At 34.2% G+C, this 19,135-nt stretch overlaps 1 protein-coding gene across 1 annotated transcript; it reads left to right on the top strand.

Moving 5' to 3' along the window:
- The first annotated feature begins 780 nt into the window (after window positions 1-780).
- Window positions 781-6,478, top strand: LOC142231235 (uncharacterized). Its single transcript, XM_075301853.1, has 6 exons — window positions 781-1,749; window positions 1,809-3,042; window positions 3,558-3,729; window positions 3,837-4,435; window positions 4,505-6,194; window positions 6,265-6,478. The coding sequence occupies exons 1-6, from the start codon at window positions 781-783 to the stop codon at window positions 6,476-6,478; spliced, it is 4,878 nt and encodes a 1,625-aa protein (XP_075157968.1).
- Window positions 6,479-19,135: the final 12,657 nt, after the last annotated feature.

Here is a 19,135-nt window from a genome sequence, read left to right as displayed (position 1 = left end):
AGAGAATAAAACCCATTCTAACTGTCTTGCAAGTTTATATTGAATAACTTTTATTCGAAAATTTCCCATACAAACCTACTTGTTGGCGCTACAACCAAAAGCCCCATGATTTTCTCATTGTTGATCTGGCAACACTTAATTTAAAACATGAAATATTTTATATTGTTCTAAATATCGATTTTTGAATAGTAAATTATCTATTAACGAAACTTTAATTGTCAAGATGCGTCCCAGGCTTCCACCATTTTAATATTTAATTATTGTTGCAGTTGATATAAGTTAGCGTGGTGACGTGGAGCTAATTCAGAATTTCTTTTTAATTATTAGTGGTTTTCAAACCAAAAAGTATGTAATTATTAGATTAACTAATTTAATTTGAATATGTTGTTAAAAACCTTATTTTCTTCAATAATAGGAATTTTAATATAATACATTTGCGAAATAAATCAAGTCTTTTATTCAGCTTTGTATTTATTCAAAATCCTTTGGAAATCGCTACTTGGCCATTTGCCTCAACAACATTTTTAAAATTCTTTTTGCTGAGTTACGAAGCTTCCACCTGAGTCACCTAAGACGCAAAACACATTACCAATCTCGCAGTAAGTACTCATGGATAAAGACATTTCGAAGGGTCAACAACAATATAATAACCATTGCCCACTATGCCAAAATCCATCCAACGAAAATATGGCGACCTGTGGGAAATGCAACAAAATTTTCCACAAAAGTTGCATAAATTTAGCAGATAATGTAACGTTTAGATGCCCACAATGTTCTAGAATGAATACCTCAACAGCCAATAGCATTGCTAGCAACGGTTCCGTTCGATCCCAACAGTCTCATTTGCGTAACATTCAATTACAGCTACAGCGCTTGGAGGAAGAGCGAGCATTAAACGAAGAACAAGCACGATTGCAACGTGAATACCTCAATAAAAAGTATCAGCTTCTAGAAGAAGCTGACGATATAAGTAGTGCCTCTTCTAATAGGTCCCAATCCGTCCGAAATTGGTTAAGCGAACTTCCTTTCCAAACACAAAATACACGTTTTCCTGAAGAACCAAATATAACTACTTCTATGCCTCACCAAGAATCCCTGCCTAACGAAACGTCGTATCTGGAGCTTCCCAGAAGGATAGCAGAACAAAATAATAGCAACAACGACAATACATGCTGTAACGCAAATCAAACCACTCCAAATTTGGATATGAGCCATAGCCCTTCTACTCACAATAATCCATACCCACCAATAACAACCGCAGCTCTATCTTCGGCCACCGCCAATAGTGGTAACCAAAGACGATCCCATATATACACTCAGCCCCCCTCACAACCACCTGTTGCTGTCACTTTCTCCAACATACCCTCAGCTAGGTACTATAACTCTTCTGTGCCACCTCCACCCTTAATTGAAAATACATTAACCGGTAACTTACCAGGTGAACAAACATTTGTAAATAATGCACCAATTTCATCTACAATGAATGCTTATACAAACAATTCACAATACTTAAATAATACACTGCTTCATCAATTTAGCAACAGTGCCAGGCAATCTGTACCAAAAGAGTTGCCTGTCTTCTCGGGAAATCCTGAGGACTGGCCACTTTTTATATCAACATTTGAGTGGTCTACTGCCACTTGTTGCTTTACAGACGCTGAAAACCTTATACGTCTACAAAGGTCATTAAAATCCGACGCACTTCATAGCGTTCGGCACATGTTGGTACACCCCTCAAACGTCCCAGGAGTAATTGATGTACTCCGCTTACTCTACGGCCAACCTGAAAAATATTGTATTCGATCAAGAACAGAATTAATTTATCGCTAAAGGTCGACGATAACAATTTACAAACACTTACCAATTTTGCTATAAATGTACGCAGCCTAATTGCTCCTATCAAAGCCGCCAATTTGCCAGACGAATTAAATAATTCTTGCTTGCTTCACCAATTATTACAAAAACTTCCTCCCACCTACCAAATGCAGTGGGCTACGCTTAAGATGCAGCTTGTAAAAGAAAATAAGAAACCTAATTTGTCTGCATTTGACGATTGGCTTTTTAACATTGGACTGACAGCCAGTTCAATATCAGAACCCACCACTAAGAAATACAACAACACTAGCAGTATTAAACATAACATCACTAGCAATGATAAACCAACAACAAGCAAGAGAGCATATGTCCACTCTCACAATGGTGAGCATAGATATTGTGTGTGCAACAAGAATTGCAAAGCTGTTAGCGACTGCCCAAAATATCAAGCTCTCGACCGTGGTGAAAAGTGGAAATTAGTGAGAGCGAATAAGCTATGCAAATATTGTTTGATTACCCATGGCGGGGAATGCAGAAAGAAGAAACTGTGTGGTAAAGAAGGTTGTCAATATTATCACCATCCTTCATTGCACCGGTTCTCACATGTTGTAAATACGGAGAACGGAGAAACGTCAAATGCAAATGAAGAATGTGTAAACAATTCACATATTGTGATTGAAGGAGAAGAAGCAGTACATAATTCACATAGTGAAAAAGCACAAAATATATTGTTTAAAATAATTCCCATAAAAGTGTACGGAAAAGATAAAATAATTGAGACTTTCGCGTTTATTGACGAAGGGTCGTCAATCACTTTAATGGATAAATCTATTGCAAATGAACTTAAATTGGAGGGAGTTCCCAATCCATTGTGTTTACGCTGGACGGGAGGTATGGGTAGAGAAGAAAAGAGTTCAATGAAAATAATGATTGAAATTTCAGGAGAAAATGGTCGTAGAGTAAAACTAAATATATGTACTGTGGAATCGTTAAATTTGCCAGCACAATCATTGGACTACGGAAAATTATCACAACGTTATCGCCATTTGCGACAATTACCCATAAAAAGTTATGAGGATGCGGTCCCAAAACTTCTAATTGGACTGAATCACTTTGATTTAGGAGTATCCAATCAAATTCGTGAAGGGGCTCAACATGAACCTGTTGCTGTTCGAACTAAGCTAGGTTGGCTTATTTATGGAACCATGGCTGAACCTGAGAATACAAGTAAGCATTTTTTTAAACTTTCATGTATGCGAATGTGTAGAAAACGATGAGAACTTAGATGATTTAGTTAGAAGTTTTTATTCTCTCGAGAGTATTGGTGTCTGTACAAAAGATCCCCTTATTGCTGAAAATGAAATGCGTGCGTTGAATTTGTTAAACAAATTTACTAAATGTAACAAAAGTGGACATTATGAGGTACCACTGCTGTGGAAATATGACAGTTTTGAATTACCGCCTAGTTATGAAATGGCTTTAAGGCGATTGGTTTGTTTGGAAAGAAAATTGAGTCAAAATGTTGACCTATATAATATTTTTAGAAATACTATATCTACTTATTTGTCAAAAGGCTACATACGTAAATTGAGTAAGCCGGAGCGTGATAGAGTTGATGGGAAGATTTGGTACTTGCCCATATTTGCGGTTTTTAATAAAAATAAACCTGGAAAGTCGCGTGTGGTTTTGGGACGCTGCCGCAAAATCGGGTGGCTTATCTTTGAATTCTTTTTTGCTGAAAGGGCCGGACCTGATGGCATCTCTTCCAGCTGTTCTTTTTAAATTTCGCCAAAATGCTGTGGCTATTTGCGGCGATATTGAAGAGATGTTCCATCAGGTCCACATACGACCAGAGGATCGAGACGTTCAACGATTTCTCTGGAGAGATTGTGATCAAAATAGAGAACCTGATGTGTATGTAATGGATGTGATGATATTTGGGGCAACATGTGCTCCAAGCATATCACAATACATTAAAAATCTAAATGCGGATAAATTCAAAAATGAGTTTCCCCTGGCAGCCAAATCTATCAAACAAAACCATTACGTGATGACCTGCTAGATTCGGTTGAGAATCCGGCAGATGCTATCCGATTAATAACTGAGGTGTCATATATACATCGTCAAGCGGGGTTTAATATCAGAAATTGGGTTTCCAACAGCGGCTTAGTGAAAAAAGCGATTCCATCAATGGTTTCAGATGGTGCTAAATGTATAAATTTGAAAGAAGAGACGCAAGTCGAGAAAGTTTTGGGCGTTTTCTGGGAGCCACAAGAAGATGTTATAACCTTTAAAGTTGCGCCATGGCTCATAGAAAGCAATTTATTTTCGTTGATGAAAACACCAACTAAACGTGAGATGCTAAGGCTAGTTATGTCAATATATGACCCCCTTGGTTTAATTGGTCATATTATAATGTATGTTAAGGTATTGATGCAAGATGTCTGGCGAGCAAAAACAAATTGGGATGAACCCATTCCTAATGAATTGGTACAAAAGTGGACACAGTGGGTTAAAATACTACCTGATATACAAAAAATTAAGATTCCCAGATGTTATTTGAAAGATTTACACAATTATGACGGTGTTGAAATACAACTGCATACATTTGTTGATGCAAGTAAGGACGGGTATGCCGCAGTGTGTTATCTCAGATTATCAAAAGGTCATACTATTATTTGCTCCATAGTTGGCGCTAAAACGAGAGTGGCACCAATGAAAATTACTTCGGTTCCAAGACTGGAACTAATGGCCGCCCTAATAGGGGCTCGTTTCGCAAAATTTATAACAGAAAATCATGAATTAAAAATTTCAAAAAAATACTTTTGGTGTGACTCCAAAACTGTTTTGAGTTGGATTAATTCCAATCATCGCAAATATCAGCAATTTGTGGCTTTTAGAATTACTGAAATTTTGGACTTGTCATCAACAAAAGAATGGAATTGGGTCCCTAGTAAATTAAATGTTGCCGATGATGCGACCAAATGGTCCCGAATTCCACAAATTTCGAGTTGTAGTCGTTGGTTTAGCGGACCAGAATTCATTTTCCAGCACGAAGATCACTGGCCACATATGGAGACTGACCTAATAGATACGGAGGTGGAGCGTATACAACACGTATGCCAAACTACACATTATGAACCTCTATTTAATACCTTACGATTTTCTAAGTGGTCCCGTCTTTTGAGAGCAGAAGGATTTGTTCAACGATTCATTCGAAATTGCAGAGGGCGTGAAAAGAGAATGGGAGAGTTGACACAGGAGGACTTGATGGAAGCTGAACGCTTATTATATAGACAAGCTCAACGTGAAAACTATAGCAAAGAAATGTCATCGCTTGAATCTAATAATCCTATATCGAAATCTAGCGATATTTATTCTAAATCGCCCTATTTAGAAAATGGTATTTTGCATGTAGATGGGAGAATAGATATGGCAGATGTGCCCTTACCGCAAAAGCGGCCTGTAATTTTGCCCCGCGAAAATCATATTACTAAGCTGATTTTTTTACACTACCATAACAAATTCTGTCATATGAATAATGAAACAGTAATTAACGAACTACGGCAGAAATTTTCTATTTCCAAACTACTAGCCACTTATAAATCAACTATTCGGAGTTGCCAACAATGCAAAATAAACAAAGCTAAGCCGACGAATCCACAGATGGCAAAGCTGCCCCGTGCACGTCTTGCGTCATATTCTGCACCATTTGCTTTCACTGGCTTAGACTTTTTTGGGCCAATCTTAGTGACTGTAAATCGCCACAAAGAAAAGCGTTATGGGTGTTTATTTACCTGTTTGACCATAAGAGCCGTACATATTGAGGTTGCACATTCTTTGACGACCAATTCCTGTATTTTAGCCATTCGCAACTTTATGGCACGAAGAGGAATACCGCTTGAGTTCTATAGCGATAACGGGACAAATTTTATCGGTGCGGAGAGGGAGTTAAGAGAGGCCATTCTGGAAGTCGATCGGAATGAGATAATGAAAACGTTCACCACGCCTACAACAAAATGGATATTCAATCCACCGGCCTCACCCCATATGGGCGGTGCATGGGAACGTTTAGTTCGCTCAGTTAAAACTATATTGTACAAAACCATGCCATCCAGACATCCTACTGATGAACTTCTTTTGAATATGCTGATTGAAGTGGAAAATATTATAAATTCGAGACCGCTTGCATATGTTCCAGTTGAGGAAGATAATGCGGAAGCTATAACTCCGAATCATTTTTTGGTAGGAAGTTCCAGTGGGATGAAACCGTTGTCTATGTGCGACGATCGTGGAATTGTATTGAGACAAAATTGGCTCACTTCCCAACAATATGGAAATATATTTTGGAAGAAGTGGCTGGCTGAATATTTACCGTCGTTAACATGTAGATCGAAGTGGCACGAGAAGCCAAAACCATTAGAAAATTGTTGACTCTTCTCTTCCTAGGAATGTCTGGCTGCGAGGTAGGGTACTAGAAACGAGATTGGCAAGGGACGGACAGGTCCGTAGTGCAAAAGTACAGACCCAACGCGGGATAATGGAAAGGCCAGCAACAAAGCTTGCGATTTTGGATGTAGCTTTGGAGAAGGAGTCTGGTAGCGAAAAGGTTTCTAGCCATACTGCGGGGGGAATGTTGGCGCTACAACCAAAAGCCCCATGATTTTCTCATTGTTGATCTGGCAACACTTAATTTAAAACATGAAATATTTTATATTGTTCTAAATATCGATTTTTGAATAGTAAATTATCTATTAACGAAACTTTAATTGTCAAGATGCGTCCCAGGCTTCCACCATTTTAATATTTAATTATTGTTGCAGTTGATATAAGTTAGCGTGGTGACGTGGAGCTAATTCAGAATTTCTTTTTAATTATTAGTGGTTTTCAAACCAAAAAGTATGTAATTATTAGATTAACTAATTTAATTTGAATATGTTGTTAAAAACCTTATTTTCTTCAATAATAGGAATTTTAATATAATACATTTGCGAAATAAATCAAGTCTTTTATTCAGCTTTGTATTTATTCAAAATCCTTTGGAAATCGCTACTTGGCCATTTGCCTCAACAACACTACTTTTGAACGCTATTTTGGTTTGTGGTCAAGATACAAAAACTCCACAAATTTAAAGACTATTTCATTAATTTTCAGAATTTTTTAGAATTGACCCTAGCCTTCTTTCATGAAAAGATACCCATTTTTAAGTCAAATCACTTAACTATAAGGACAAAACGACTTTATAGGCTTTGGGCAAAGGAAAGTTTTATATAAGAGAAATTCACAAATGCTATTATAACCAAAATTCGCGTTCGTATTTTAAGGACATGAAATCTTTGGCCTCACCACAATATTTTTTCAGTGTACAAAGCAATTCACATCTACTATTTTAATTTAGTAATATCATAATAAGTTTAGAATATTATAATAACATAAAAAGGATAAACGAGTCAAATGCTATTATTCCTAATAATTTCTGACAGTTTATATAAGGAATTTGGATGGTAATAGTAGATTTAAAGTTTACGATAACTTTTATGAATATGAGGAAAAAAACTTTACAACAAGGTGTATTTGCTGCAAAAATGCCCGCATAATGGCTGGAATAATTATTAATGTTTCAATTGAGTTTTGAAATATGTGGAAAACCTTATTCTGGCAGCAAGGCTTAGATAAAAACGAAGTTTTATCCATATTTCAATAGGAATATGTCGAAAATAAAAAAAGCCAAAAATAGCTAAAAGGGTCATGAAAAAAAGCCAGAAAAAAAGCTAAAAGCTAAATGCATTTTTTCCCCGCTAAACGTCTTCAAAAAAAGCCAAATCTAGCGGGAAACAAGCTAAATTGGCAACGCTGGTTTATAGGTATACATTTTTTAAAATCGGGCGCTACATATATATGGGAGCTATATCTAAATCTGAACCGATTTCGATGATATTTTGCAGGTTTAGTTGATACCACAGAAGGTTACTTTGTGCAAAATTTCAGGTTGATAAATAAGGGTTTTATGGCCAAATTTGGGAACATCGGGCGATACATATATATATCTTAGGAGCTATAGCTAAATCTAAACTGATTTCGATGATTTTATATATGATATTGCTAGTATTACAAAAGATTATAGTAAGCCAAGTTTGAGTACGATCGGTTGATAAATAAGGGTTTTATGGCCAAATTTGGCAAAATCGTCCAAAGGCTGAAAATAATGGAATAACTCAAACCTTTTTATAAGTTTAAATTTTTATCATTATTCATATTTGAAATTCCTGGCGTTTGTTTTGGCAATATTTGCGGTTTTAATGTTTCTGCCTTTGAATATAAAGTTGTCTTTTTAAGTGTAATGCTATGTGCTACCAACAGATGTTATGGAACTCTGAGTTTGGGCTGCCTACATACATTCATATTGCAACAGTTGTGACGGCCATAGTTCGAAAGGAACCACAACAAGTCTTATCCATAGGATATGCAAGAACATAACCAACTACCGTAATGGCTTCCTATTTCCCTTTCAATTTAACTGCTACATATAAAGAGAATTACTCTTGGCAGGCATATACTACACAATAAAAGGGTGTAACGAATTTTGAAAAAAAAAAACAAAGTAGAAAGTCGGGCGGGGCCGACTATATCATACCCTAAACCACCCCTACTGAATTAGTAAACATTAGCATTTGTTGGGTATCATTGAAATAGGGTTAGGAGATAAAGCGCATTTCCATATTTAAGAAAATTAAGGGGTACATGTTTATGGGAGTTTTATCACAATCTGAGCAAAAATGTCTGATATTAGGAGCTATAGTTTATTTTGCACCTAAAGAGTTAGTGTGCCACTAAACGCTCAATTAGTGTGGGTAATATATCCAAATTTGTGAAACTTGGGAAATATATTTAAGTAAGAGCTACATGTAAGTCTAACTACGATCCGCTAATACTTCAATATTTGAAATTTGAGTAACATTGGGTAATAAATAAGAGTTAATTTGGGTAAATCGAGCGATGCTTATATATGGAAGCTTTATCTAAATATGAACCGATTTGTATTATATATTGCAGGTTTGGTTGATCTGCAGGAGATTACTTTGTACTGAATTTGACTAAGATCGGTTAATAAATGAGGCCACTATGGTCAAAAGTGTGGTTATTAGGGGCAAATTTTTGAAAATCGGATGATATTTTGCAGGTTTGGTTGACAGCACAGAAGGTTACTTTGCGCTAAATTTGAGTAAGATCGGTTAATAAATAAGGCTATTATGACCAAATGTTGCCAAATCGAGCAATCTGACCCCATTTATCGAAATTGGGCGATACATGTATATAGGAGCTATATCTAAATTCCATCCGATTTTTTCCAGATTCAATAGCGTTCGTCCCCTAAAATTAATATTTCTGGTAAGCACATTTTTTTGCAGATCAAAGTTATTATACCCTAACCACTATGTGCTTTAGGGTATATATATATATATATATATATATATATATATATATATATATATATATATATATATATATATATATATATATATATATATATATATATATATATATATATATATATATATATATATATATATATATATATATATATATATATATATATATATATATATATATATATATATATATATATATATATATATATATATATATATATATATATATATATATATATATATATATATATATATATATATATATATATATATATATATATATATATATATATATATATATAGAAGGAAATATAAATTTGTTATTTCCTTCTATATAATCACATAATAAGTGAGTCTAGTTTAAGCAGGCTAGTATTAAGTTTGGTTCCTCAATTACCCTTGAATGCTAGACGCATGTACGGTATGATTTGATCTCTTGAGAACATCAGTTCTAGTAAGTTTTTTTGGACAAGATGACAAGGATCAAAAGTCGAATAGAAGAATTTGAACATAAAGTTGATTTTTATACCCTGCTCCACACTGTGGAACAGGGTATTATAAGTTAGTGCATATGTTTGCAACACCCAGAAGGAGACGAGATAGACACATGGTGTCTTTGGCAAAAATGCTCAGGGTGGGCTCTTGAGTCGATATAGCGGTGTCCGTCTCTCCGTCTGTCCGTGAACACATTTTTGTAATCAAAGTCTAGGTCGCAGTTTTAGTCCAATCGACTTCAAATTTGGCACAAGTATGTGTTTTGGCCCAGAATAGATCCCTATTGATTTTGGAAGAAATCGGTTCAGATTTAGATATAGCTACCATATATATATTTCGCCCGATATGGACTTATATGGCCCCAGAAGCCAGAGTTTTACCCTAATTTACTTAAAATTTTGCACAAGAAGAACAATTAGTACTATAATCAAGTGTGCCAAATTTTATTAAAATCGGTTCAGATTTAGATATAGCTCCCATATATATCTTTCGCCCGATATGGACTAATACGGTTCCAGAAGCCAGAGTTTTACGCCAATTTGGTTGAAATTTTGCATAGAGAGTAGAATTGTCATTCTACCAAGGCTTGGTAAATTTGATTGAAATCGGTTCAGATTTAGATATATCTCCCATATATAGCTTTCGCCCGATTTACACTCATATGACCACAGAGGCCAATTTTTTGGTCCGATTTAGTTGAAATTTTGCACAGGGAGTAGAATTAGCATTGTTGCTATGCGTGCCAAATTTGGTTGAAATCGGTTCAGATTTAGATATAGCTCCCATATATATGTTTTTCTGATTTCGACAAAAAATGGTCAAAATACCAACATTTTCCTTGTAAAATCGACACTGCTTAGACGAAAAGTTGTAAAAATGGCTCTAATTTTCCTAAACTTCTAATACATATATATCGAGCGATAAATCATAAATAAACTTTTGCAAAGTTTCTTTAAAATTGCTTCAGATTTAAATGTTTCCCATATTTTTTTACCAACATTGTGTTCCACCCTAGTGCATTAGCCGACTTAAATTTTGAGTCTATAGATTTTGTAGAAGTCTATCTAATTCGGTCCAGATCGAGTGATATTTAAATGTATGTATTTGGGACAAACCTTTATATATAGCCCCCAACATATTTGACGGATGTGATGTGGTATCGAAAATATAGGTCTACAAAGTGGTGCAGGGTATAATATAGTCGGCACCGCCCGACTTTAGAATTTCCTTACTAACATTGTGTTCCACCCTAGTGCATTAGCCGACTTAAATTTTGAGTCTATAGATTTTGTAGAAGTCTATCAAATTCTTCCAGATCGAGTGATATTTAAATGTATGTATTTGGGACAAACCTTTATATATGGTATCGAAAATTTAGATCTACAAAGTGGTGCAGGGTATAATATAGTCGGCCCTGCCCGACTTTAGACTTTCCTTACTTGTTAATATTTAGATGAGATGCGAATATGTCTATAAGTCGATGTTGTTTATCTAGGCGGAAGTAGAGACTTAGTTTGATACTTTTAGTAATGTTTACAAAACAATTTGCATTAAATCCAGGGCTGTGGAGCCGGAGTCGGAGCCTGAAGATTTTGCTGGAGTCGGAGTCGTAAAAATTTTGCTCGACTCCGACTCCGGCTAAGCCAAATTTTTTAAAACATTTCACATTTTTGTAACTAAGCAAGTTTTTACGCAAATTAGTTTCCATTGCGTTATTCATTCGATCAATGTATAGCATGATTGTAAATGAAAATCAACTTCCAATTACGGCTATCTTTTTATGTTTCCTAGAATATTAGACTTGCAGATGGGCTGGATCGATCCATTCTAATGCTCATATCAATTTATTTGAAATATTTCGAACAATCGAAATTATTTTTTTTATTTATGTGGAATATTGACAGAAAATTGTTTCAAAGTTGGTTTTTATAGAAAATTTTGTCAAATTGTTATTTCTATAAAAAGTTTTGTCAAAATTTTATTTCTATAAAAAATTTATTCAAAATTTTATTACTATAGAAATATTTTTTTCTATAGAAAATTTAGTCAAAATTTTATTTCTATGGAAAATTGAGTCAACATTTTGTTTCTATAGAATATTTTGCAAAATTTATTTCTATAGAAAATTTTGCAAAATTTTGTTTGTTACATAAAAATTTTTTCAAAATTTTATTTCTATTGATAATTTTATTTCTATAAAAATTTAAGTCAAAATTTTATTTCTATAGAACATTTTGACAAAATTTTATAGTAATAGATTTTTTTTTTTTATTTTGGTCAACATTTTATTTTTATAGAAAATTTTGTCAAAATTTTATTTTTATAGAAAATTTGTCAAAATTTTATTTCTATAGAAAATTTAGTCAAAATTTTGTTTCTGTAGAATATTTTGCAGAATTTTATTTACTACACAAAATTTTTCTAAAATTGTATTTTTATTGATATTTTTTTCAAAATTTTATTTCTATAAGAAAAAATTGTCAAATTTTATTTCTATAGCAAATTTTCTCAAAATTTTTTTTCTTACTGATGCTCACTAATACTCACTGCTATAAAAAAATGTATTCAAAATTTTTATTAATATAGAAATATTTTTTCTATATAAAATTTAGTCAAAATTTTATTTCTATAGAAAATTTAGTCCAAATTTTGTTTCTATAGAATATTTTGCAAAATGTTATTTCTATAGAAAATTTTGCAAAATTTTATTCGCTACACATTTTTTTTAATTGAATTTCTATTGATAATTTTTATTATATAAAAAAATTTTAATAATTTTATTCTATTTCTATAAAAAAATTGCCAAATTTTATTTCTATAATAATTTTATTTCTATATATTTGGTCAAAATTTGATTTTTATAGACAATTTTGCCAAAATTTTATTTCTATAAAAAATTTAGTCAAAATTTTATTTCTGTAGAAAATTTTACAAAATTTTATTTCTATATAAAATTTTGCAAAATTTTATTTACTAGACAAACAAATTTCCAAAATGTTATGCTCACTGATACTCACTGCTAAATAAGTCGAAAACTTGTTGAAATGACTCAAATTTTCAAATTTGTTAATGAATGAATCATAAATGCATTTTTGCGAAATTGTCTAAATAATTATAAATATTTCCCAAATATTGCCCGAGATTTTCTAGAAGTCTGATTTGAGATTTTATCAAAATGTAGATCTAAATACAAAGTTGTGCACGGTATATGACAATCGGCCGGCCCGACTTTAGACTTTCCTTGCATTTTTATTTTTTGTTAAACTTGTGTTACGTCCCATAACGTTTAAATTTAAATTGTAAGTACATAGATTTTGTAGAAATATATACAATTTTGTCTAAATCGATTTAGATTTAAATTCATGCATATGGGAATATAAACATTTATATAGCTCGCAACAAATTTAAAGTATTTGAGATAGTATCAATAATTTTGGTCCACAAATACATATACTGTTGGTATCTTCTCATATTATGATGGGTATTTATATCATTACTTTATTTATTAAACATTGCCCTAAATTTGAAATATGGAGTTCAATTGGCATCTAATGTTAAATTAAGACCTTTTTTGCACACATAAATAAATACGAAACTTTATATCGATCCACTTACGGTACCTCCACAATAGAACTACAAATTAGTGGTATTAAAATGAGATTTAGTTATATTACCCGGAGTCGACTCCGGAGTCGGAGTCGAGCTGATGAAAAATACTGGAGTCAGAGTCGAGCAAAATTGGCTCGACTCCACAGCCCTGATTAAATCATAGGCATACGATAGCTATACCCAGGGCTGTGGAGTGGGAGTCGGAGTCTGAAGATTTTGCTGGAGTCGGAGTCGTATTTTGCTCGACTCTGGCCAACCAAAATTTTAAAACACTTTATATTTTTGTAACTAAATATATATTTAAGAAATTTGAATTCATTGAGATCTTCAATCGATCAATGAATGTAATTGCGGTGAAACTTCCAATAATGAGGAATATTCAATGTTTTCTAAAAGGTTATACTGGTTGTACCAAAAGCTCTATCATTTTTTGACAGTCTGAAATTTCCATTCCAATAACATTCTTAATATTCTTACTACACATTCCAAATGTGGTCAAAATCGGTTCAGATTTATATAAATTTTGCCCGTCTATAAACTCAGGTCATTTCTCTCCGATTTACTTGAAAATTTGCACAGAGAGAATAATTAACATTTGAGAAATGTGTGCCAAATTGGCTCAGATTTAGACAAAGCCCCATACATAATATAAAAAGGTTTTAGATTCAAATATTTCCAATATTTATTACTAGCAGTGTGATCCGCCCCAGGGTATTAGACTATTTAAATTTTAACTCTTTAGATTTTGTTAAAATCGATTCAGATTTAAATACATGTATATGGGGACATAAAGCTTTGTATATAGCAATCAATAAATTTGAAGGATTTGATATGGTATCGAACACGTAGATCTACAAAGTGGTCCAGTGTATAAAATGTGTTTTATATAGAAATTGTAAGACGATATAAACATGCCCGTCTGTCTGCATGAGCTATCGTTCTGAAATGTGGCTCAGAATCGTATTTGGTTCGCACGCAGGCCAAGTTCGAAGATGGGCTATATCGGTCCAGGTTTTGGTATAGCTCCATATAAACCGATCTCGCGATTTGGGGTCTTGGGCTACTAGAATCCGTAGTTTTTACTCAATTTGCCTGAAACTGGAAATCTAGAGGTATTCTAAAACCATAAACAGGTGTGCAGAAAATGGTGATTATCGGACCATGTTGTGATATAGCCCCCATAGAGACCGATCTCCCGATTTTACTTCTTGGGCTACTAGAATCCGTAGTTTTTAACCAATTAGCCTGAAATTGGAAATTTAGAGGTATTCTAGGACCATAAATACCTTTATAAACCGGCCCTCCGATTTGGGGTCTAGATTCTAGAACTACAATTAGATGTACTTAATATTGTGTGTATCCCTCCATGTTTATGGCATAGCCCCCATTTGACCGATCTCCCGATTTAACTCCTTGGGTTTCTAGAAATTGTAGTTTTTATCCGATTTGTCACAAATTGAACATAAGCTGACATTTCACACAAAAACGTGTATATGATTTAGTTTTTATCGGTCCATTTGGTAAGGTCTCCATATAGACCGATTTCATATCTTGAGGGTACAGAAGGTGCACTGATAATGAAAATTGCTTGAAACTGAATATAGGTTAGGTTAGGTTAAAGTGGCAGCCCGATTAAGAATCAGGCTCACTTAGACTATTCAGTCCAGTTTGATACCACATTAAGTAAAAGTACCTATTACATATGGGCACTTCTAGTTTTAACCGCTGAACCTTCTGGATTATTTTCTTCTGTTGAACCAACCAGATTGTTCCAAAAACATTAGCAGACTGCTTAAGTTAACGTTTTCCAGGTCCGCCAGTAATTTAAAGCTATATGCCCCTAAAATTTGCTTACGCCTTACACAAAATGCAGGACACTCACACACGAGGTGTTTAATTGATTCCTTTTCCTCCGCATCATGACAGCTCATACAATAGTCATTATACTTCGCGCCAATAGTTTTTGCGAAATCGCCTATCAGACAGCGAACCGTTATAGTTATATCAGGAGTGATATCTGACGTCTCGAGAACACTACCCAGCAAAAAAAGCGTCGCCAAAAATGTAATGAAAATGTTCTTTTTGGATCCGGAAGTGGTGCAAAATTGGCGCAGAAGCGATGAATTTAACATGGGCTTGTCATAGGACGGAAGTCCTCCATTTCAACAGCCGTTGCACTGAATTTGCATCACTTCTTTAGGTGTGATCCAAATTCAATGTTTTGGATGTAAATTAAAAAAAATTGTATAATTTTTTATAATTTTTAATGGATTCTAACGCTTGTCGGAAACGTTTGACCTCAAATATTTTCAAAAATGCACAATTTTTTCAGATTGGATTTAGCATTTTTTTCGACAAAATTTAAATGAGTTGTACCACTTTATGAATTCTTACCCTGTTTTTAACCTAGTTGAAACAAATAAAGTTAAAATTACTCATTAAAGGTATGAAAAAACGAAGTTATAAAAAATTTAATTAAGTGAACTTCCTGGGTAGTTAAAATAAAGAACATCATTGGCAGTACATCTTCTGGAAGTGCTTTTAAAGTTGTGCCTTTGGAAGAACTTCCAATTTTTTTTGCTGGGTAGCATATCTAGTGTGCCGTTTAAATTTAAATTGGGCTATATTTGCTTAGTGTCGCTACAACCCTTGCAATTCTCCCATCGAACATTTCCCATCATAACAGCCTTCTCACGCAGTATGAGCTTGCAGGTAGCCAGGGGCCTAACAACAGATTCTAGTTCCCCTGGAATATGTAAGTTAGTCCCTAGCCTTGCCAACTAATCCGCTTCGCAGTTCCCCGTACGTTCATATGGCCAGCCACCCATATTAGGTGAATATTGTGCTGCTCAGCCATCTCATTGAGAAATTTGCGGCAATCGATGGCTGTTTTGGAGTTAAGGAACACAGAGTCCAAGTATTTTATTGAAGGTTGACTGTCTGAGTATATATTAATGCCAACATTTTGTGGAATATTACTTCTCAGCCAATTCGCCACCTCTCTTATTGCTAATATTTCAGCCTGAAAAACACTACAGTGATTAAGTAATCTGTTCGCTATTCGAAGTTCCAGATCTTTAGAATATACTCCGAAACGAACTTGTCCATCCAATTTGGAGCCATCAGTGTAGAAATCTAAATATCGTTTATTCACCGTGGCCTGTGTGCACCACGCCTCGCTGTTGGGAATTAGAGTTTCAAACTTTTTGTCGAAAAGTGGTCTCGCCAAAATATAATCCACTACCTTAGGCACATCTGGCATTATTTTTAGGACCGAACTGCGACCGTAACTTTTTTCCGACCACAGCGGTAGCTCGCGCAACCGCACAGCCGTTGTTGCAGCTAACTGTTTGGCCAAAATGTCTAAAGGCAATAGATGCAGCATGACATTAGGGGAATTTGTTTCTGTCTTGCTGAATGCGCCTGAGATACACAAGCACGCCATACGCTGAACTTAATCTAAACTTGTCGGCTGGTGAAGTGCCGTCCACCAGACTACAACACCATATAGCATTATAGGTCTAACCACTGCCGTGTATAGCCAATGCACAATTTATGGTTTTAGTCCAAACTTTTTTCCTATTGCCTTTTTGCACGAGTAAAAAGCTACCGTTGCTTTCCTCGCCCTTTCTTCAATATTAAGCTTAAAGTTCAGCTTCCTGTCCAAAATAACGCCAAGATATTTTGCATACTCGCCTAAGGGAATTTCAATACCCCCTAAGGAAATGGGCCCTGCGATCTTTGCAGTACATGACTAGTTCTGTCTTTGCAGGATTTACCCCAAGACCATTATCTTCCGCCCATTTCTCAGTCATCCGGAGGGCTCTCTGTATAATATCTCTGATTGTGGATGGGAATTTTCCACTGACTGCTAGCGCCACATCATCTGCGTATGCCACAACTTTTGTTTTTCTTCTTTAGGTGTGATCCGAATTCAATGTTTTGGATGTAAATTAACAAATTCTGTGATATTTTGTCAAATAAATATTTTTTTTTTAACTTTTTATAATTTTTAATGGATTCTAACGCTTGCAGGAAACGTTTGACATAAAATATTTTCAAAAATTCACAATTTTTCAGATTGGATCTAGCATTTTTTTCGACAAAATTTAAATGATTTGTACTATGTTATGAATTCTTACTCATTTTTTAACCTATTTGAAATTAAAAAGTTAAAAAAATTAAATTAAAAGAACTTCCTGGGTAGTTAAAATAAAGAACATCATTGGGAGTGCTTCTGGAAGTGCTTTTAAAGTTGTGCCTTTGGAAGAACTTCCAAATTTTTTTGCTGGGTTGTTATAAATATATATGCAGAAGATTTTTTGTATCTGTTCATGTTATGACGGGGCCTCTATGTAAGTTTATGTCATAATTTAATTTATTGAGAATAGTAGCCAATTGGTCTAAATTTCTTTTCGCCTTCTAAAATTCTAACGTTTGTCGGTATGCAACTGGCATCAAATATGAAATTTATAGCTAAAAACAACATAATTTATATCGGTCCATTTTTTGTAGAGGCCATCATTTTATTTTTATGTCATAATTTAATTTATTGACAATAGTAGCCAGTTGGTCTAAATTTCTTTTAGACTTCTAAAATCCTAACGTTTGTCGGTATGCAATTGGCATCAAATATGAAATTAAAAGCTAGAAATAAGATAATTTATATCGGTCCATTTTTTGTAGAGGGTACACATTAAAAATCAAACAAATCAAAGTTATTAAAATGCGATTTAGTTATATTACCCGGGGTGGACTCCGGAGTCGTAGTCTAGCAAAATTGACTCGACTACACAGTCCTGGCTATACCCAACCTAATATATCTGTGCCTATACATATAAACTACCTATCTTTGCCTTTCATTCTAAGAGATTTTTCTTGTACACTGTGGTTTTCAAACCTATTCGAGTGGAAAATTTTGTGGTTATAGCGTTGCGGTTGTACATGCTTTTGATGCTTTGATGTAACAACAAACGATTGTATGGTTAAGGGAGTTACAGCGGTAAATTCTACATAGTTCAATTCGAATGATTTGGTTGATGGTATTTCTTTGCTAAAATCATCACAATTAGTTTAAATAAAAATGAAGGTTGCACTCTTGAAATTTCTCAAAGATTCTGCCTCCGCAAATGATGCATTTAGAAAACAAATCCCTAATCACTGTGTTCTGTTGTTGACTTCGTAAATTGTAATTTTATAGATGATGTAACTTTATTGTTTCCGTCTGTCGACAACATTATCATGAAATTGAACAACATCTTGAAATTAGGATATAACACCAAATGTTTAGTGTCATACTAAGTTTGCTAGCTATACCATTTATATACGTTCTTTATATACAATGAGAATCCATAACATATACCGGAGGGTAGTGTTGTAATAAAAATGATCCGAAAAATAACAGGACAACCGATTGGGTGTATACGGTTCACGATGAAATCTTGTTCCGCCTGCAAGTCTAAAGCGTGGTTTAGCACTAATATGACTGCAGCATTTATCAGCATTCCATCTCAATCATAGTGAAATACAAGAGGAAACAGGAAAGTAGTAACAAAACTCAGAAAAGCCCAACTAGGAAATTGGAGGCAGACTAGCTAGCTAGATATTTTGACTTACCTTATTAAATTCTCACAGAGAAAATAATTGAATCGAGTGGTCGGCATTTGGTAGATGCAGCTAAATCTGCATCAACTCTTGTACATCATGATGTGGGGTTAATGGCGCGAAGAACAGTAATATTGTTAATCTCACTATTAGGCTCTATCTGGTCATGATTTTGCACCAAT

This window comes from Haematobia irritans, chromosome 3, assembly GCF_050003625.1.
Source record: "Haematobia irritans isolate KBUSLIRL chromosome 3, ASM5000362v1, whole genome shotgun sequence".
In the NCBI taxonomy this organism is placed as follows: domain Eukaryota; kingdom Metazoa; phylum Arthropoda; class Insecta; order Diptera; family Muscidae; genus Haematobia; species Haematobia irritans.
This window is presented reverse-complemented; position numbering and strand designations above follow the sequence as displayed.

Coding starts and splice junctions, on each gene's coding strand:
- LOC142231235 (XM_075301853.1), top strand. CDS start 781: ATGAATACCTCAACAGCCAATAGCATTGCTAGCAACGGTTCCGTTCGA. Junction 3,730..3,836: donor CAAAATAGAGAACCTGATGT/GTATGTAATGGA, acceptor TTCCCCTGGCAG/CCAAATCTATCAAACAAAAC. Junction 6,195..6,264: donor CTGGCTGAATATTTACCGTC/GTTAACATGTAG, acceptor TTCTCTTCCTAG/GAATGTCTGGCTGCGAGGTA.